Genomic DNA, 17,137 nt, shown 5'->3' on the forward strand with positions numbered 1-17,137 from the left:
TGTGGTGGCATGCACCTGTGATCTCAGCTACTCGGGAGGCTGAGGCAGAGAATTGCTTAAACCCAGGAGGCAGAGGTTACAGTGATCCAAGATTGTGCCACTGCACTCCAGCCTGGGCAACAGAGTGAGGAAAAAAAAAAGCGAAATTACTCCCCAAGTCAGAGACGGTCATAGCAGCTGGTTGTACAGAACCAGCATCTGTGCCGGAGGCCGGCCTGGCTGGGAAGCACAGTTACCCACCCGTCCCCTCTCCCTGCAGCTGCCCTGACGAGGAAGAGGGGCCCTTCAGCCTGGCGGAAGAGGAAAGGAAGGTGGTTGAGGCCCGAGCCGCAAGACTCCGGGACTTTCAAGGTGAGGGGGAGACAGCGCTGTGGGCACAACCCTTGTGTGGTGAGCGCTGGGTCCCCCATCGGGACTGGCCATGGAGGGCAAACTGCACCCCAAGTGACCCGTAGAAAACCCCCTACATGACCTGGTGTTTTCCCTTGGGCTGTGCTGTGTCCTGCAGCTCTGTGAAGCATTAGAACGGTGTTGTGCCATGACATAGTGATTTCCACAGGTCACTTAGCCCTTTGTGGGTATGAGGAAAAGGGACAGAGTAGAGTTTAGGGGCCCTGATCCCCTTCCAGAGCTGACCATGCAGCCACACATGCCGTCACCAGCCCATCCTCATGCAGGCAGGAGCTTGACAGGGTGTCCCAGTCCCATATGAAGGAATAGCTCAGGGGTCCCACAACCTCCTTCCAGAGCTTCCTCCTCCCTGTTAGTTTAATTATGTTATTGAGATGTAATTCACACACCACGCCACACACTCTCTCATGCGTTTGGTTCGGTGGCATTTAGTGCATTTCCAGTTGTGCGGCCAGAACCACATTCACTTTAGAACATTCCACCTCCCTAGAAAAGAAGCCCCATCCCCCTTACCAGTCACTTCTCATCCCCTACCCCAACCCCAACAACAGGAATCTCCTTCCTGTCTCTGTGGATTGGCCCATCCTGGACACTCCATGTAAATGGAGTCACACACTGCATGGCCTTTTGTGTCTGGCTTCTCTCACTGAGTGTGGTGTTCTTGAGGTTCATCCACGTTCAGTGAGCATGTGTCATGAACAATTCCTGGACCCTGTGGCCTGCAGCAAGTTCCCTTCTTCCCTTTCACTGTCTGTATTATTCATTTTTAAATTGGGTAATACTAAAACAATAAGTGGCCTGGCACAGTGACTCATACCTATAATCCCAGCACTTTGGGAGGTGGAGGCAGATGGATCACTTAAAGCCAGGAGTTCGAGACCAGCCTGGGCAACAGAGCGAGACCCTGCCTCTGAACAAAAGAAGAAATAGAAAGATAATGGTCTTTACCAAGATACTCTTTACCATCTCAAAACCTTATCAAAAGCTGATGGCATCCTACCCTAGGGACACTCCTGTTAAAATCTGGAGAAGGGTCAGGCCACCCACTCTCACCCTTATTATTTTCATCCTAAAGGTTCTAGTTAGGGTGATAAGGAAAGAAACAGGAATAAGATATTATTGGAGGCCGGGCACAGTGGCTCACGCCTGTAATCCCAGCACTTTGGGAGGCCGAGGTGGGCAGATCGCCTGAGGCCAGGAGTTCCAGACCAACCTGACCAATGTGGCAAAACCCGGTCTCTACTGAAATACAAAAAAAATTAGCTGGGCATAGTGGCAGATGCCTGTAATCCCAGCTGCTCGGGAGGCTGAGGCAGGAGAATCGCTTGAACCTGGAGGCAGAGGTTGCAGTGAGCTGAGATTGCGCCACTGCACTCCAGCCTGGGCAACAAGAGTGAAACTCTGTCTCAAAAAATAAAAAAACAAGATATTATTGGAAGGGAGTAGTAAAGTTATTTTCACATATGTCATGATTTTTTTGCCTGGAAATCCCGGTAGTATCAACTGAAAAACTACTGACCTGGTAGGAGCATTGAACAATTTAGCTGAATGTGGTTCATATATACTAGCAATCACCAGTAGGAAGGTCTAATAAAATAAGTCCCTTTGTAAGTCCAACAGGGGGAAAAAAAAAAGGATAAAACCCCAGAGGCTTATCAGAGGAGTTCGGTGGAGAAAACCTTGACCCATGGACCTGAAGAAAAACTTTCCTAATTAGAAAACTCAGTCTTTGCCAGGCAGGCTCATGCTTGTAATCCCAGCATTTGGGCGGGCTGAGGCAGGTAGATGGCTTGAGTCCAGGAGTTCAAGACCAGCCTGGGCAATGTGGCAAAACCCCGCCTCTACAAAAAAAAAAATGAAAAGAATTAATCAGGCACGGTAGCACATGCCTATGGTCCCAGCTACTCGAGAGGCTGAGGTGGGAGGATCCCTTGAGCCTGGGAGATCAAGGCCACCGCCTGCTTCATCTCCCAGGCATGCACCACCACACCTGGCTGTTTTTAGATTTCTTTATAGGCACAGAGTCTCATATTGTTGCCCAGGCTGGTCTCCAACTCCTGGCCTCAAGCTGTCCTCCTACCTTCGCCTTCTAAAGTGCTGAGATTGTAGGCCTGAACCACCACACCTGATTTTTACAATGCTATCTCAGAAAAGAAAGAAAACTCAGTTTTCTAAGGCTCCAAGTTGGTCCCAGACTAATAAATGGGCCTGATGCAATCGTCACTCACACCCTACTATGGGTTTTTTTTTTTTTTTTTATTTTTGAGACAGAGTTTTGCTCTTGTTGCCCAGGCTGGAGTGCAGTGGCACAATCTTGGCTCACCACCACAACCTCCGCCTCCTGGGTTCAAGCAATTCTCCTGCCTCAGCCTCCTGACTAGCTGGGATTCCAGGCATGTCCCACCATGCCCGGCTAATTTTGTATTTTCAGTAAAGACAGGGTTTCTCCATGTTGGTCAGGCTGATCTTGAACTCCCAACCTCAGGTGATCTGCCCACCTTGGCCTCCCACAGTGCTGGGATTATAGGCGTGAGCCACTGCACCTGGCCTATTTTATTTTTTTTTTAAGAGACAGGGTCTTGCTGTGTTGCCCAGGCTGGAGTACAGTGGTGCAATCATAGCTCACTGCAGCCTTGAACTCCTAGGCTCAAGCAATCCACCTGCCTCACCTTCCAGGCATGCACCAGCACACCCAGCTAATTTTTTTTTTTTATTTCTTTGTAGAGACAGTCTTATGATATTGCCCAGGCTGGTCTTGAACTCCTGCCCACATGCAGCCCTCCTACCTTTGCCTCTTTAAATGCTGGGATTACAGGCCTGAGCCACCAGAGCTAACCTGATTTTTATAACAAGGGGGAAAATAGAGGACAAGGCCTTGCTCTCCCCCATCTCCCAGGAATGCAGGACATAGGGCAGCCTACCTCGGGGCAGGGCCAGCAGGGGTCCTCATCCCCGGGGCAGGGCCAGCAGGGGGCTTCATCCCCCGACACTGGGCTGTCACGTCACCTCCACTGTCACTTTGCAGAGCGGCTGAGCATGAAAGACCAGTTGATTGCACAGAGCCTGCTAGAGAAGCAGCAGATCTACCTGGAGATGGCCGAAATGAGCGGCCTGGAAGACCTGCCCCAGCCCCGAGGCCTGTTCCGAGGAGGGGACCCATCCGAGACCCTGCAGGGGGAGCTAATTCTCAAGTCGGTCATGAGCGAGAGTAAGTTGGCTGCCCCCACCTCAAGGGTGCAGTCCTACCTGGGTGGGCTCCTCAGGGGACCCCAGGCCAGGCTTCTGTCCAGGACAGGGTTCTATCTGGGGGGGCCCAGGAGTGGTGCTGACCCCCCGCTGGTACCTGCTAGAGCCAGAAGGGCCTTAGATACAAGGCACTTTCTCACCATTCAACAACTGCTCTAATGCTCCCTGTGTGCAGAGGTTCTAAGTCTGGCTGTGGGGAGGACCTGAAGTTGACTGAGCCTGGTTCCCTACCCACCAGAGGCTCCTCTTCTTCCTGGGAGGTGGGTCCCTGGTGATACCCCAGAAAAACTCACCCATGCTCCCTCAGTGGGTCCCCATGCACAGCTCCAGCACAGCCGCCAGGCCCTTGGGCTGGCAACTTGGGCAGGCGGTCAGTACCCAGTCTGCTTTTTTTTTTTTTTTTGAGATGGAGTCTTGCTCTGTCACCCAAGCTAAAGTGCAATGGCATGATCTCAGCTCACTACAACCTCCGCCTCCAGGGTTCAAGCAATTCTCCTGCCTCAGCGTCCCCAGTAGCTGGGATTACAGGCATGCTCTACCACACCTGGCTAGTTTTGTATTTTTACTAGAGATGGGGTTTCTCCATGTTGTTCAAGCTGGTCTTGAACTCCCGACCTCTGGTGATCCACCCGCCCTGGCCTCCCAAAGTGCTGGAATTACAGATGTGAGCTACCACACCAAGCTTTTTTTCCTTTTTTTTTTGGAGATGGAGTCTCGCTCTATCACCCAAGCTGGAGTGCAGTGGCGCAATCTCAGCTCACTGCAGTCTCTGCCTTCTGAGCTCCAGAATCTCATGCTTCAGCCTCCCAAGTAGCTGGGATCACAGGCATGCACAACCATGCCTGGCTCATTTTTGTATTTTTAGTAGAGACAGTTTTTGCCGTGTTGGCCAGGCTGGTCTCGAACTCCTGAACTCAAGTGATCCGCCTGCCTTGGGCTTCCCCAAATGCTGGGATTACGGGCGTGAGCCACCACGCCTGGTGGCCCCAGTCTGCTTTTTCAACAGTGAGGGAAGCAGACACAGCCCCTGCCTTCCAGAGCCTTTCCACAGAATAAGGCAGAGACTGGGGGTCAGCCCTTCTCCCTCCATCCTTCCACCTGGCTCCAACAGCTGTTGTTCATGTCCCCACCTCTTTGTAGGGCCACAGCCTATTGGTCCTAGAGGGCTTTCTGTGGACAGCGCTTCCCCACAAAGTCACTCTTCCAAATGGCCATTGTCATACAATCAGTGTATGGTCATTGTCATGTAATACACCAAGTGTTTCCTGCTGGCCCTTGGCAGGGCCACATCCAGCGTTCACCAGCCCCTGGCTCAGGGCCGCCTGGCAGAAGGGGTGGGAGGAGCCTGTATCTACCCTCCCCATGGCTGCCCCACGGCCTTGTCCTCTCACTTAGACGCAGATTGGCCTGTCCTGGTGTCCGTACCTGAAGTAAGGGTGTGCACAGGGATGGTGGGGCTGAAATGCCATGGCAGACAGTGGGGGCAGGCGATCACCACTCCAGTGAGTCCTCCATCTCCCTGGTCTCACTGCCTCAGCACTCCGTACTCCCCGGCACACTTCCACAGGGTGACCTGTGCCTCCTGTCCCCTTCTTTCCATAGTCGAGGGCATCCAGAACCTGATCTGCAGGCGGCTAGGCAGCGCCAACGGCCAGGCGGAAGACGGGGGCAATTCCACAGGCCTGCCCAGGAGGGCCGAGACCTTCGGGGGCTACGACTTCACAAATAGCCCCAGCAAGAGTAAGAGCAGGGCCGCCTCCCCTCCCACCCCAGAGTGCCCTTCAGAATGCACATTCACTTATATGGGGTTTCTTGGAACCTTCTTTTTTTTTTTTTGAGAGAGTCACTCTGTCACCCAGGCTGGAATGCAATGGCATGATCTGATCTCTGCTCTCTGTAACCTCCACCTCCTGAGTTCAAGCTATTCTCCTGCCTCAGCTTCCCAAGTAGTTGGGATTACAAGCACACGCCACCATGCCCAGCTAATTTTTGTATTTTTAGTAGAGATGGGGTTTCGCCACATTGGCCAGGCTGGTCTCGAACTCCTGACCTCAGGTGATCTGCCCACCCCGGCCTCCCAAAGTGCTGGGATTGCAGGCGTGAGCCCCTCTGCCCAGCCGGTTTCCTGGAACCTTCTGAACCCCTCCAGGCATTGTTGGTTGTGTGGTGACAGCAGTACCCAGAGCAGCCCACCCCTCTCCAGCAGGTGTCTGTGCTGCAGATGTCACCATTTGGGGACCAGCCTGGGTTTCCTACCTGGGTAGGGGCTCGGGGTGGACTGGGAAGGTTCCCTCTCCCGATGGGATGGCAGCATCCTCACGTCCCTGACTTGGGGTTCTCAGATGGCAGTTTCAAGAAGAAAGTCGGCAGCACCGAACCCAGGCCCCGAGACTGGCAAGGCCCCCCAAACAGCCCGGACTTGAAGCTTGGTGACAGTGACATTCCTGTGAGCTCTGAGGAATCACCACAGGCGGTATGTGGATATCGTGTGCTCGGCACGGTCTGAGTCACCATAAGGATTCATGCATGCGAGCAGCTTCTGCTGGGGCTGTCTAGTCTCCGTCTTACCATCATTGACAATCGCTGTTCCATTTCAATAATAATATCTCAGCCCAGATTAAGTAGCTGGCAGGGGATTTCTTCCTGCGGCCTTCTGGGAAAAGCAAGAGGTCCCCAGAAGGAAGGCTGAGGAGGGGACAGGCTCAGGGCACTCACCGTGGCTTCATCAACAGGCGAGGAACCCCCTACAGGGACCACCAGCTTTCAGCTGGGGCAGGTGTGGTGGCGCCTACAGATGCCAGATCTCCCCAGCTGTTCCCTTCCCATTGAATGAAATGGCCAGATGCCTACTCAACCTTGCCCGTGTTAGAGGTACGAGGCCAAGGCCAGCTGCCTCTGGTCAGCTCTGAGGCTTGGACTTGCCTCTGTGGCCAGATCTGGCAGGCACCCAGGCTTTATAGCCAAGCCCACTCTGCCTCCCAGGCAGCCCAGCCCCTCATTTTCCAAATACCCAGATTTGTACAAGTCAGATGACCACTGGGCCTGTGTCCCTAGTCATAACCTGGTCCTGGGTCCTTCCTGTTACCCATACAAAGGGATGTATTTTCATTAATAAGCAGGGGCTGGGTGCAGTGCCTCACACCCATAATCCCAGTGGTCTGGGAGATAAGGTCTCTCTCTATCACCCAGGCTGGAGGGCAGTGGTATGATCACAGCTGACGCAGCCTCTAACTCCTAGGCTCAAGCAATCCTCCCACCTCAGCCTCCCAAGTAGCTGGGACTACAGGTGCACACCCCCATACCTGGCTAATTTTTTAAATTTTTGTAAATAACGGGGTCTTACTATGTTGCCCAGGCTGGTTTCCAACTCCTGGACTCAAGCAATCCTCCTGCCTTGGCCTCCCAAAGAGATGAGATTACAGGCAAGGTCGCCATGCCTGGGCCTGGGAGGATCACTTGAGGCCAGGTGTTTGAGACCAGCCTGGGCAAACCACATTTCAACAAAATATTTTAAAACAGCTGATCCTTTGGCTGGGTGTGGTGGCTCATGCCTGTAATCCCAGCACTTCAGGAGGCCAATTTAGGGGGATCACTTGAGTCCAGGGGTTCAGGACCAGCCTGGCTAACATGTTGAAATCCTGTCTCTGCTAAAAATATAAAAGTTAGCTGGGTGTGGTGGTAGACGCCTGTAATCCCAGCTACTCAGGAGGCTGAAGTGGGAGGATCACTTGAACCCAGGAGGTGGAAGTTGCAGTGAGCTGAGATTTCGCCACTGCACTCCATCCTGGGCAAGAGAGCGAGACTTCGTTTCAAAAAAAAACTAAAATTAAAATAAAAATGGCTGCCGATCTGTGCTTCTGAAATGACCTTGGTGGAAAAAAATTTTTTTTTTTTTTGAGATGGAGTTTCACTCTTGTTACCCAGGCTGGAGTGCAATGGCGCAATCTCGGCTCACCGCAACCTCCACCTCCTGGGTTCAGGCAATTCTCCTGCCTCAGCCTCCTGAGTGGCTGGGATTACAGGCACACGCCACGATGCCCAGCTAATTTTTTTGTATTTTTAGTAGAGACGGGGTTTCATCATGTTGATCAGGATGGTCCCAATCTCTTGACCTCGTGATCCACCCGCCTCGGCCTCCCAAAGTGCTGGGATTACAGGCGTGAGCCACCTCGCCCAGCCAAAAATTTTTTTTTTTGAGACGGAGTTTTGCTGTTGTTACCCAGACTGGAGTGCAATGGCACAATCTCTGCTCACAGCAACCTCCACCTTCTGGATTCAAGCAATTCTCCTGCCTCAGCCTCCCGAGTAGCTGCGACTACAGGCACGCACCACCATGCCCAGCTAATTTTTGTATTTTTAGTAGACACGGGGTTTCACTTTGTTGACCAGGATGGTCTCGATCTCTTGACCTCGTGATCCACCCACCTCGGCCTCCCAAAGTGCTGGGATTATAGGCATGAGCCACCGCACCCGCTGGAAAAAAAAATTTTAAACATGGCTACCGGGCACGGTGGCTCATGCCTGTAATCCCAGCACTTTGGGAGGCCGAGGCAGGTGATCACCTGAGTTCAGGAGTTCCAGACCAGCCTGACCAACTTGGTGAAACCCCATCTCTGCTAAAAATACAAAATTAGGCAGGCATGGTGGTGTAAAACTAATTGGGAGGCTGAGGCAGGAGAATCACTTGAACCAGGGAGGTGGAGGTGGCAGTGAGCCGAGATCTTGCCATTGCCATTGCACTCCAACCTGGGCAACCAGTCTTTATTTTTATTTTTCCAATTTTTTTTCCCAACCTGCAACTGTCTTGATCGAGTTATAACAACCAGTCTTTAAAAAAATGATAATAATAAATTAAATTAAAATAGCTGATCCTAGTGGTGCACACCTGTAGTCCCAGCTACTCGGGTGGCCGAGGTGGAAGGATGGGGCCACTACACTCTAAAGCAAGACCCTGTCTCAAAAAATAAGGAAAGAAAAGAAGCAGCAGCAGGCTTGGGTCTGGTCGGGTGGGTTTTGAGCCGCTCTCTGTGGTGTGACGGCGGGTGTCCTCTTCCCAGGTGGAGGCACCAGGCACGGAGTCTGACCCCGGTCTGCCCACCGTCCTGGAGTCAGAGGTAGGCGCCCACTGTCCATCCTACCGGTGCCATGTGCACGCCTGTGTGGCCTCAGGCCCGAGAACTAGTGTCAATCTCCCTCTCCTCCCCGCAGCTCGTCCAGCGGATCCAGACGCTGTCCCAGCTGCTCCTGAACCTGCAGGTACGGGGGCAGGGTGGGGCCGGCCACACGTACCCTTTCCGGGTAGGCTGGGACGCGGGTGCGGCTCTCACCTGCCTGGCCCTGGCCTTCCACAGGCGGTCATCGCCCACCAGGACAGCTATGTGGAGACGCAGCGGGCAGCCATCCAGGAGCGCGAGAAGCAGTTCCGGCTGCAGTCGACGCGCGGGAACCTGCTGCTGGAACAGGAGCGGCAGCGCAACTTCGAGAAGCAGCGGGAGGAGCGCGCGGCCGTGGAGAAGCTGCAGAACCAACTGCGGCAGGAGCAGCAGCGCTGGGAGCGTGAGCGCGAGAGGCAGCGGCAGGAGCTGGAGCGCGCAGGCGCAAGGCTGCAGGAGCGCGAGGGCGAGGCGCGGCAACTGCGCCAGCGGCTGGAGCAGGAGCGCGCCGAGCTGGAGCGCCAACGCCAGGCCTACCAGCACGACCTGGAGCGGCTGCGTGAGGCCCAGCGCGCCGTGGAGCGCGAGCGGGAACGCCTGGAGCTGCTGCGCCGCCTCAAGAAGCAGAACACTGCGCCAGGCGCGCTGCCACCTGATGCACTGGCCGAGGTGAGCGCGCAGCAGCCCGTGTGCACAGGTGGGGGGTGTGGGGGGGGTGGCCATTTTGCACGTGCATTTGCACAAGCACGTATGTGATGGGGTACGTGGGTGCGTGCATGAGTGTAAATGAGCTAAAGCATGAGATAGCCTTACATTCACAGCACATGCCGCAACATAGAACCTTTCTTAGAGCTCGTTAAATGCTTAACAGAACGCTGTTGCTCAAAACGTTCCATAAATGTTAAAAACTTAAAAAAAATGCACTCCTGTAATCCCAGCACGTTGGTGCAAGCAAGAGTTCCAGACCAGCCTGGGCAACACGGCGAAACTCCGTCTCTGTAAAAACAGTAACAATAATGAGCTAGGCGTGGTGGTGAGTGCCTGTAGTCCTTGCTACTTGGAATGCTAAGGTGAGAGCATCAGTAGAGCCCGGGAGGTTGAGGCTGCCATGAGCCGTGATTACGCCACTGCACTCCAGCCTGGGCAACAGAGTGACACTCTGTCTCAAAAAAATAATAATAATGGGCCGGCGTGGTGGCTCATGCCTATAATCCCAGTACTTTGGGAAGCTGAAACGGACAGATCACCTGAGGTTGGGAGTTCAAGACTGACCTGACCAACATGGAGAAACCCCATCTCTACAAAAAATTAGCCGGGCATGGTGGTGCATTTCTGTAATCCCAGCTACTCGAGAGACCGAGGCAGGAGAATTGCTTGAACCTGGGAAGCGGAGGTTGTGGTGAGCCAAGATTGCCCCATTGCACTCCAGCCTGGGCAACAAGAGCGAAACTCTATCTCAAAACAAAAAAAAAATGAAGCTGGGTGCTGTGGTGTGCACCCCAGCTACTTGGGAGGCTGAGGCCAGAGGATTGCTTGAGACCAGGAATTTGAGACCAACCTGGGCAACATAGTGAGAACTCGTCTCTAAAAAAAATTACAAAAATTAGCAGGGTGTAGTGGCACATGCCTTTAGTCCCAGCTACATGGGAGGCTGAGGCAGGAGGATCATTTGAGCCTAAGAGGCTCAAAAGCTATGATTGTGCCACTGCACTCTAGCCTGGGTGACAGAGCAAGACTGTGTCTGAGAAAACAAATTTATAAAACCCTGGATTGTGTGAACAGATGTGAACATGAATGTGTGTGACATGTTTGTATATGAGTGTCTGACAGTTTGGGTGCCACTGACTGTCACCACAGGTATGCATATTTAGCAGGCATTGGGGACAGGCAATGACTAGCAGCTCCTTCAAGCTGCTCCTAGCTCTGTCCCGAACAGGAGAGGTTGAGGGTCTCCTGTGCACGACCCTCAGGGGCTCTCCAGAGGCCGCACAGCAGGAACCTTGAATTGTAGTGTATCTGCTGTTGTCCCCCCAGGCCCAGCCCCCCAGCCACCCTCCCAGCTTCAACGGGGAAGGGCTGGAGGGGCCTCGGGTGAGCGTGCTGCTGTCCAGCGCTGGGCCAGAGTACACAGAGCGCCCTGAGGTGGCTCGCCGGGACAGTGCCCCTGCTGAGAGCCGGCAGGCCAAGAGCGACGTACCCATCCAGCTGCTTAGCGCCACCAACCAGTTCCAGAGGCAGGCGGCTGTGCAGCAGCAGATCCCCACCAAGCTGGCGGCCTCCACCAAGGGTGGCAAGGACAAGGGCAGCAAGAGCAGGGGCTCCCAGCGCTGGGAAAGCTCAGGTGAGCTGGCCCCGCCCCCTCCACCTGGCCCTGGAAGGTGCAGCCGTGGGCAACCGGTCAGGCTCTAGGGGCTCGCTGGGAGCCAGGAGGCATGGGACACCTGTGCCGCCCTCCAGAGAGGAAACCCAGAAGGGCACAGCTGGCATTGTGGCTGAGGCCACCCACACGGGGCCATGTTTGGTCTCCAGCCCCAAAACTGAGATGGCCCACCCTCAGTCTTTTCCCCACCTCAACCCTCAAACAGTGGGATGGGGACCAGGAGCCTCAGAAAAGGACACAGGCAACAAGGCAGAGAGCCCTGGCCACCTGGGATAAGCACAGCTGGGACTGGGACGGGTGCAGGCCCCTCTGCTGAAGGTCCCTGTTCCACAGGGGGGACATAGAGCCCAGAGCAGCCCCAGTGTTTCCAGGGAGGGCGCCCAGGGGCTCCTCTGGTCCAGGAGCCAGCCCTGCTCCTCTGGGGGACAACCAGGATATCCTGGGACCTTTCCTGAAGAGCGGGGGCTGTGTCCCGTGGCCGCTGGGGCCTGTGCTGTTTCCGTAGGAGGCTCAGCCTCCTCTCCAGTTGTGGGGTGACTCCCAGGCCCTTCTGCAGCAAGGGTAGAGCTGTTCTCCCTGAATCCGGGGCTTAGCATCTGAGCAGCTCAGGTTACAGGATCCAGGCTGCTGTAGGAAGTGTCAGCTGGGGTGGCAGGGCCCTCTGCTCTCGGAGGCTGCCCTGTGGGGTAGGGGCGGCTGGCCAGCCTGGAGCCAACCCAAGCGCCTTCCCTCTTCCAGCATCCTTCGACCTGAAGCAGCAGCTGCTGCTCAACAAGCTCATGGGGAAGGATGAGAGCACCTCCCGGAACCGCCGCTCACTAAGCCCCATCCTGCCTGGCAGCCACAGCCCTGCGCCCCTGCCAGGTGAGTTCCCACCCGTCATGAGCCCAGGCCCAGGGCAGCCGGGCCGCTGGCACCACCCAGAGGCTGCTCACAGTCTGGACCCCCTCTCTGTTCCAGACCCTGGCTTCCCCGCCCCGAGCCCACCACCAGCCGACAGCCTCTCTGAGGGCTTCTCTCTCAAGGCCGGGGGCATAGTCCTCCCACCTGGGCCCCCAGCTCCCTCGACACTGCCAGCCACACCACTCAGCGCCAAGGAGGATACCAGCAAGGAAGATGTCATCTTTTTCTAAAAGGGCCGTGACTCAAGGTGCAAGGCCCCTCCCTGCCCTGCCCACCCTTCCCGCTCTCTGGGGACCCCTGTGGGGTCACCATGCCCACCGAGCTGTCCCCTTCTCTTCCTGAGCAAACGGTGATGACCGCCCGGCCGGGCCCGTCCTGGTGGTGCTCCAGGCCTCGAGGTTCCTTCTATAGGATTAGTGGTGGTGCCTGGGTCACTTTCTGAACCTCTTCTCTTTTTTTTTTTCAAAGAGGAAAGTTTTAATGGAAAGTTGAGCCAGAACTAATCCAGGGATCTGTCTGAAATCACAGAGCACCCCAACCAGGTGGCGCGGAGATCACCTCCAAGCTGTTTTTCCGAGGCAGTGAGGAGCGGTGCCAGCTCTGCACGGAGCCAGGGACAGGGCCAACCTCGCTCTGAGAAGGAGCTGCTGGCTGGGCCCACGCTCCACGGCCATGTGCGACATGGAGCCAGGGATTAGGGCGCCAGGAGGGGCTGCTGGCATCAGCAGCATCTGTCCCCAGAATCAGGCAGAATCCATGTCCCAAGCAGAGACCCATGCAGGTTCACCGTGAACCTCAGGGCCAGAGAATGAGCCAGGCACGGGGACAGGGGCAGAGAGGGCCACAGGCAGGGCCCACTGAGGGGACACCAGTGGCACTCCGGGCAGCTTCTGTGGGTTCGGATGCCCATTGCGAAAGGGGCTGACCTTTGCTCCTTTTTATTTGGCACCAGCTTTGAAACTAGCTGGTTCCCAAAATCTACTTTGCCAGGGCACCCATCGTCATTCACACACTCAGCCTGTCTCGGGGGCAGGCCTCTAGCTTCAGCCAGAGTGGGTACACACTTCCAGGGCAGGGTCCTCAGCCCTCAGGAAACGAGCTCCCAGGGCTGGGGTCCCACCTTTCGGGCGGTGGCTGGCACATCACAGACTGTCTAGAGCGCCGCGCTCTGGGACATGGGAGGAAGTGCCTAGAGATGTTATGGCAAGCGGACAAGTGGCCGCCATGTGGGCCCCTCGCTTGCATGAGCTGCTGCAGCCCCTGGTCCACCACCCCGGAGGAGTGCAGGAAGGAGGTGCTGGGCAGTGTCGAAGGTGCTGGGATGTCCCGAGGTGGTCAGATCCACCCATGATCTGGCTTCGGTGGACGAGGGGCACATTTCAAGCCTTGTTCTGCACCCCAGGGTTCCCCACAGCACCTCCTGAAGCATCGGTGGCAGGACTGGGTCCTGGCTGGTCGTCCTTGTTCCCAATGGGGCATGCATGCCCCCCGCCCCCCAAGGACCAAGTCCTTCTCCCAAACCCAGGGTCCCGGGAACCGCAGATCCAGGGGATTCGGCTCTCCTCCCACCGCACTGGCAGGGCCACTCCTGTGATGCTGAATACAGTGAATGGGGACATTGTCGCCACTCGGGGACAGATGGGCACAGGGGAGGGGAAGCTCCTTCAGGAACTACTCCCCTGGGCAGAGGCACCCACTGGGTGCTGTGGGCTCCGAAGGGGACAGGGCAGGAGCTGATGCCGAACAGGAACCAGAGCCACACAGCCCATCAGTAACAAAGTCCTGAGAACAGAGTGAGTGGCTGGGCATCCCCAGGCTCCCGGTCCCTCGGAGGACCTCGGCTCCACTCAGCCTGGTCCTTTGCCGTCAGCAACGCTCTCCACCCTGTGACCCGAGCGTCCCCCCCTCCCCCGTCAGATTCCCTCTGTGCCATGTTTTAATCAGTGTTTTGTATTTTCGTACTGAGTACCGGAGCACTTTACAAAAGCTGACTGTATGTTCCTGTTCTGTTGTGAAGAGAACATTCCCGGACCCTTGCACCCTGAGCTGGCATGCGCCAGTCCAGCCCTCTGAGACGCCACAATTCCTTGGATGGGAGAGAAGTTCAGGGAATTTCTGCTTGGCCACGTGGTGGGAACCCACATCCCCAACACATGGCCAAGGGGTCTCAGTCGTGCTACACGTAGGGTGGTGGCGTTGACAGCCTTTCCCTCAGCAGTGCCCTCGGCCATTCCTGGGTGGAGCCCGATTTTCTTTGTAAAGTTGACAGTCGAGCAAATGTTCATATTTTCGTGGGATCTGCACACGTCTTCGTCCATTGTGGTCATGATCTTAGTTACCTGCTAATTATTTTTACAATGATTACAACATTTCCTCACCAAGGATCTTTCTGACCCGCCTTAGAACTTAAGACCTGATTCTAGCAATAAACGTGTCCAAGATGAGGAGTGACTGGCATGGGTGTTCTTGGGGGTTTTGCTTTAGGGTCATCTTCTGCCCAAACATCGCTGCAGGAGTAGCAGGTTCTGGAGTTCTGGTGGGGGGCTCTCCATGGCTTCCGCACCTCAGCTCGTCCCCCTACCTTCCATGTCCTGCTCAGAAGACCGACCCCTTCAGGTCCAGTCCCCAGTTGTTGGTTTTTGGTTTTGTTTTTTGGTTTTTTTTTGAGATGGAGTCTCGCTCTGTCACCCAGGCTGGAGAGCAGTGGCATGATCTCTGTTCACTGCAACCTCTGCCTCCTGGATTCAAGCACTTCTCCTGCCCCAGCCTCCCAAGTAGCTAGGATTACAGGCACGCGCCACCATGCCCTGCTAATCTTTGTATTTTTTAAGTAGACATAGGGTTTCACTACAGTGGCCAGGCTGGTCTTGAACTCCTGACCTCAAGTGATCTGCCCACCTCAGCCTCCCAAAGTGCTGGGATTACAGGCACAGGCAGGAGTTGGGCATGGAGGTGCCTCTGTAGGTCCTGCCCACCGGGTACACTTGAGACTTTCGTGGAGCCTCCACAGCCCAGCTTTGCTGATCTTTTTGCTTTTAATCCAGAATAACCCCCAAGACTAGAACTTTCAGTTCCTCTATCTGGTATGAGAGGCAGCTTGGCTGTGGGTGTTCAATCATCATTTCCACCTGGTCTGAGTACCCAGTCCAGTGAGGCAGGGTCACTGCCGTTTCAACAGAGGGTTTCCCATCACCAGGTGACTAGGTATAAAGTCGATCACTAGATCACCAGGAAGTGCAAATGGGACTCTCAGGCAGCACTGTCCACCAGAAAGATGATGCAAGCCATGTGTGGAACTTTTCACTGGTGGTAGCCATATTAAAAAAGGAAAAGGAGGGCCGGGTGCTGTGGCTCACACCTGTCATCCCAGCACTTTAGGGAGGCTAAGGCAGGAGGATGGCTTGAGCCCAGGAGTTCAAGACCAGCCTGGGCAACATAGTGAAACCCCTTCTCCACAAAAAAAAAAAAAACTTGCCAGGTATGGTGGTGTGCACCTGTAGTCCCACCTACACAGGAGGCCGAGGCAGGAGGATTTCTTGAGCCCAGGGGTTTGAGGTTGCAGGCAGCTATGATCGTGTCACTGCACTGCAGCCTAGGCAACATGGTGAGCCTCTGTCTCTAAGGGGTTAAAAAAAAGAGAAATTTGGGGGATTGAAAAAAGAAATGAATTTTTTTTTAAAGAAAAAGGTAAAAATAATTTACTATTTCTTTTTTATTATTATTATATTATTATTTTTTTTTTTTTGAGATGGACTCTTGCTCTGCCGCCCAGGCTGGAGCACAGTGGTGCCATCTTGGCTCACTGCAACCTCCACCTCCCAAGTTCAAGCAATTCTCCTGCCTCAGCCTCCTGAGTATAGCTGGAATCACAGGCCCCCGCCATCATGCCCAGCTAATTTTTGTATTTTTGTAGAGACAGGGTTTCACCATGCTGGCCAGGCTGGTTCTTGAACTCCTGACCTCAGGTAATCCTCCTGTCTCAGCTTCCCAGAGTGCTGGGATTAAAGGTATAAGCCACCACACCCAACTCATTTTTTTTCCATTGCAGTCAAATGCACACAATGTAAAACTGGCCAGTAGCTTTTCTCCTGAAAAAGTGGACATTGGGGTTTTCTCTCTCTCTCATTCTCCCAACTCTGATTTGCTGAAGTGCATGGTGGTGTTGGGACCCTCATCGTAGGCGAGCATATGCTGGCCCACACATGTTCCACTGTCCACTTGACCCACAGAGCACCCTCCACCCTGACCCCAGCCATCCCCTGACCTCTGCCTAGCTGACCCCTCCACTGGGATGCCCCCAGCCTTCCTCAGCATACCTTATAGGCCCTGGGGAGCTTGGGGCACTCTAAAATGAGATATTCTGCGAAGAGGGCTTGTAGTAGCTGGGCACTGGCTTACACCTGTAATCCCAGCACTTTGGGAGGCCAAGGCAGGTGAATCACTTGAGCCCAGGGGTTCGAGACCAGCCTGGCCAACATGGTGAAACGCTGTCTCCAGTAAAAATACAAAATTAGCCGGGCGTGGTGGCAGGTGCCTGTAATCCCAGCCATTCAGGAGGCTGAGGCAGACGAATCACTTGAACCCGAGACGCAGAGGTTGCAGTGAGCTGAGATCACGCCATTACACTCCAGCCTGGGCAACAGCAAGATTCCATCTCAAAAAAGAGGACCTGTAGTCCTTAAGGGTCTCAAAGGGGTCTGTCCCCAGCCCCTGAAAGGTTGAGAACTGCTGAGCCAGAATCAGCAACTCTGCGAGTGACCACCCAGGGCAGTGGTCACCAAGCCTGGGGTCTGGGGGCAGGTAACACCTAAGGGCCTCAAAGGGGTCTGTCCCCAGCCCCTGAAAGGTTGAGAACTGCTGAGCCAGAATCAGCAACTCTGCAGAGTGATCACCCAGGACAGTGGTCACCAAGCCTGGGGTCTGGGGGCAGGTAACACCTAAGGGGTGAGGTGGTTTCTCTTTGGGATGATGGAAATGTTCTCAGGTTGACCGTGGCACCGCTTGTATGACTGTGAATATTTTAAAAGCCACCAAACTGTCTCCC

General features: G+C 54.8%; 1 protein-coding gene across 5 annotated transcripts in view; it reads left to right on the top strand.

The window, feature by feature from the left end:
* ARHGEF18 (Rho/Rac guanine nucleotide exchange factor 18) overlaps window positions 1-14,537 on the top strand; it is a 120,398-nt gene extending 105,861 nt beyond the window's left edge. For all 5 annotated transcript variants that reach the window (XM_035287456.3, XM_054249491.2, XM_035287459.3 and 2 more), the window contains 10 exons: window positions 260-351; window positions 3,437-3,619; window positions 5,260-5,397; window positions 6,000-6,130; window positions 8,715-8,771; window positions 8,866-8,913; window positions 9,009-9,479; window positions 10,845-11,151; window positions 11,929-12,054; window positions 12,151-14,537. In XM_035287456.3, the coding sequence (XP_035143347.3) occupies window positions 260-351; window positions 3,437-3,619; window positions 5,260-5,397; window positions 6,000-6,130; window positions 8,715-8,771; window positions 8,866-8,913; window positions 9,009-9,479; window positions 10,845-11,151; window positions 11,929-12,054; window positions 12,151-12,323 (1,726 nt within the window). In that variant the 3' untranslated portion in view covers window positions 12,324-14,537. The remainder of the gene's footprint in view (window positions 1-259; window positions 352-3,436; window positions 3,620-5,259; window positions 5,398-5,999; window positions 6,131-8,714; window positions 8,772-8,865; window positions 8,914-9,008; window positions 9,480-10,844; window positions 11,152-11,928; window positions 12,055-12,150) is intronic.
* The last annotated feature ends 2,600 nt before the right edge of the window (window positions 14,538-17,137 follow it).

The sequence above is a fragment of the Callithrix jacchus genome, chromosome 22, assembly GCF_049354715.1.
Source record: "Callithrix jacchus isolate 240 chromosome 22, calJac240_pri, whole genome shotgun sequence".
NCBI classification, from domain to species: Eukaryota; Metazoa; Chordata; class Mammalia; order Primates; family Cebidae; genus Callithrix; species Callithrix jacchus.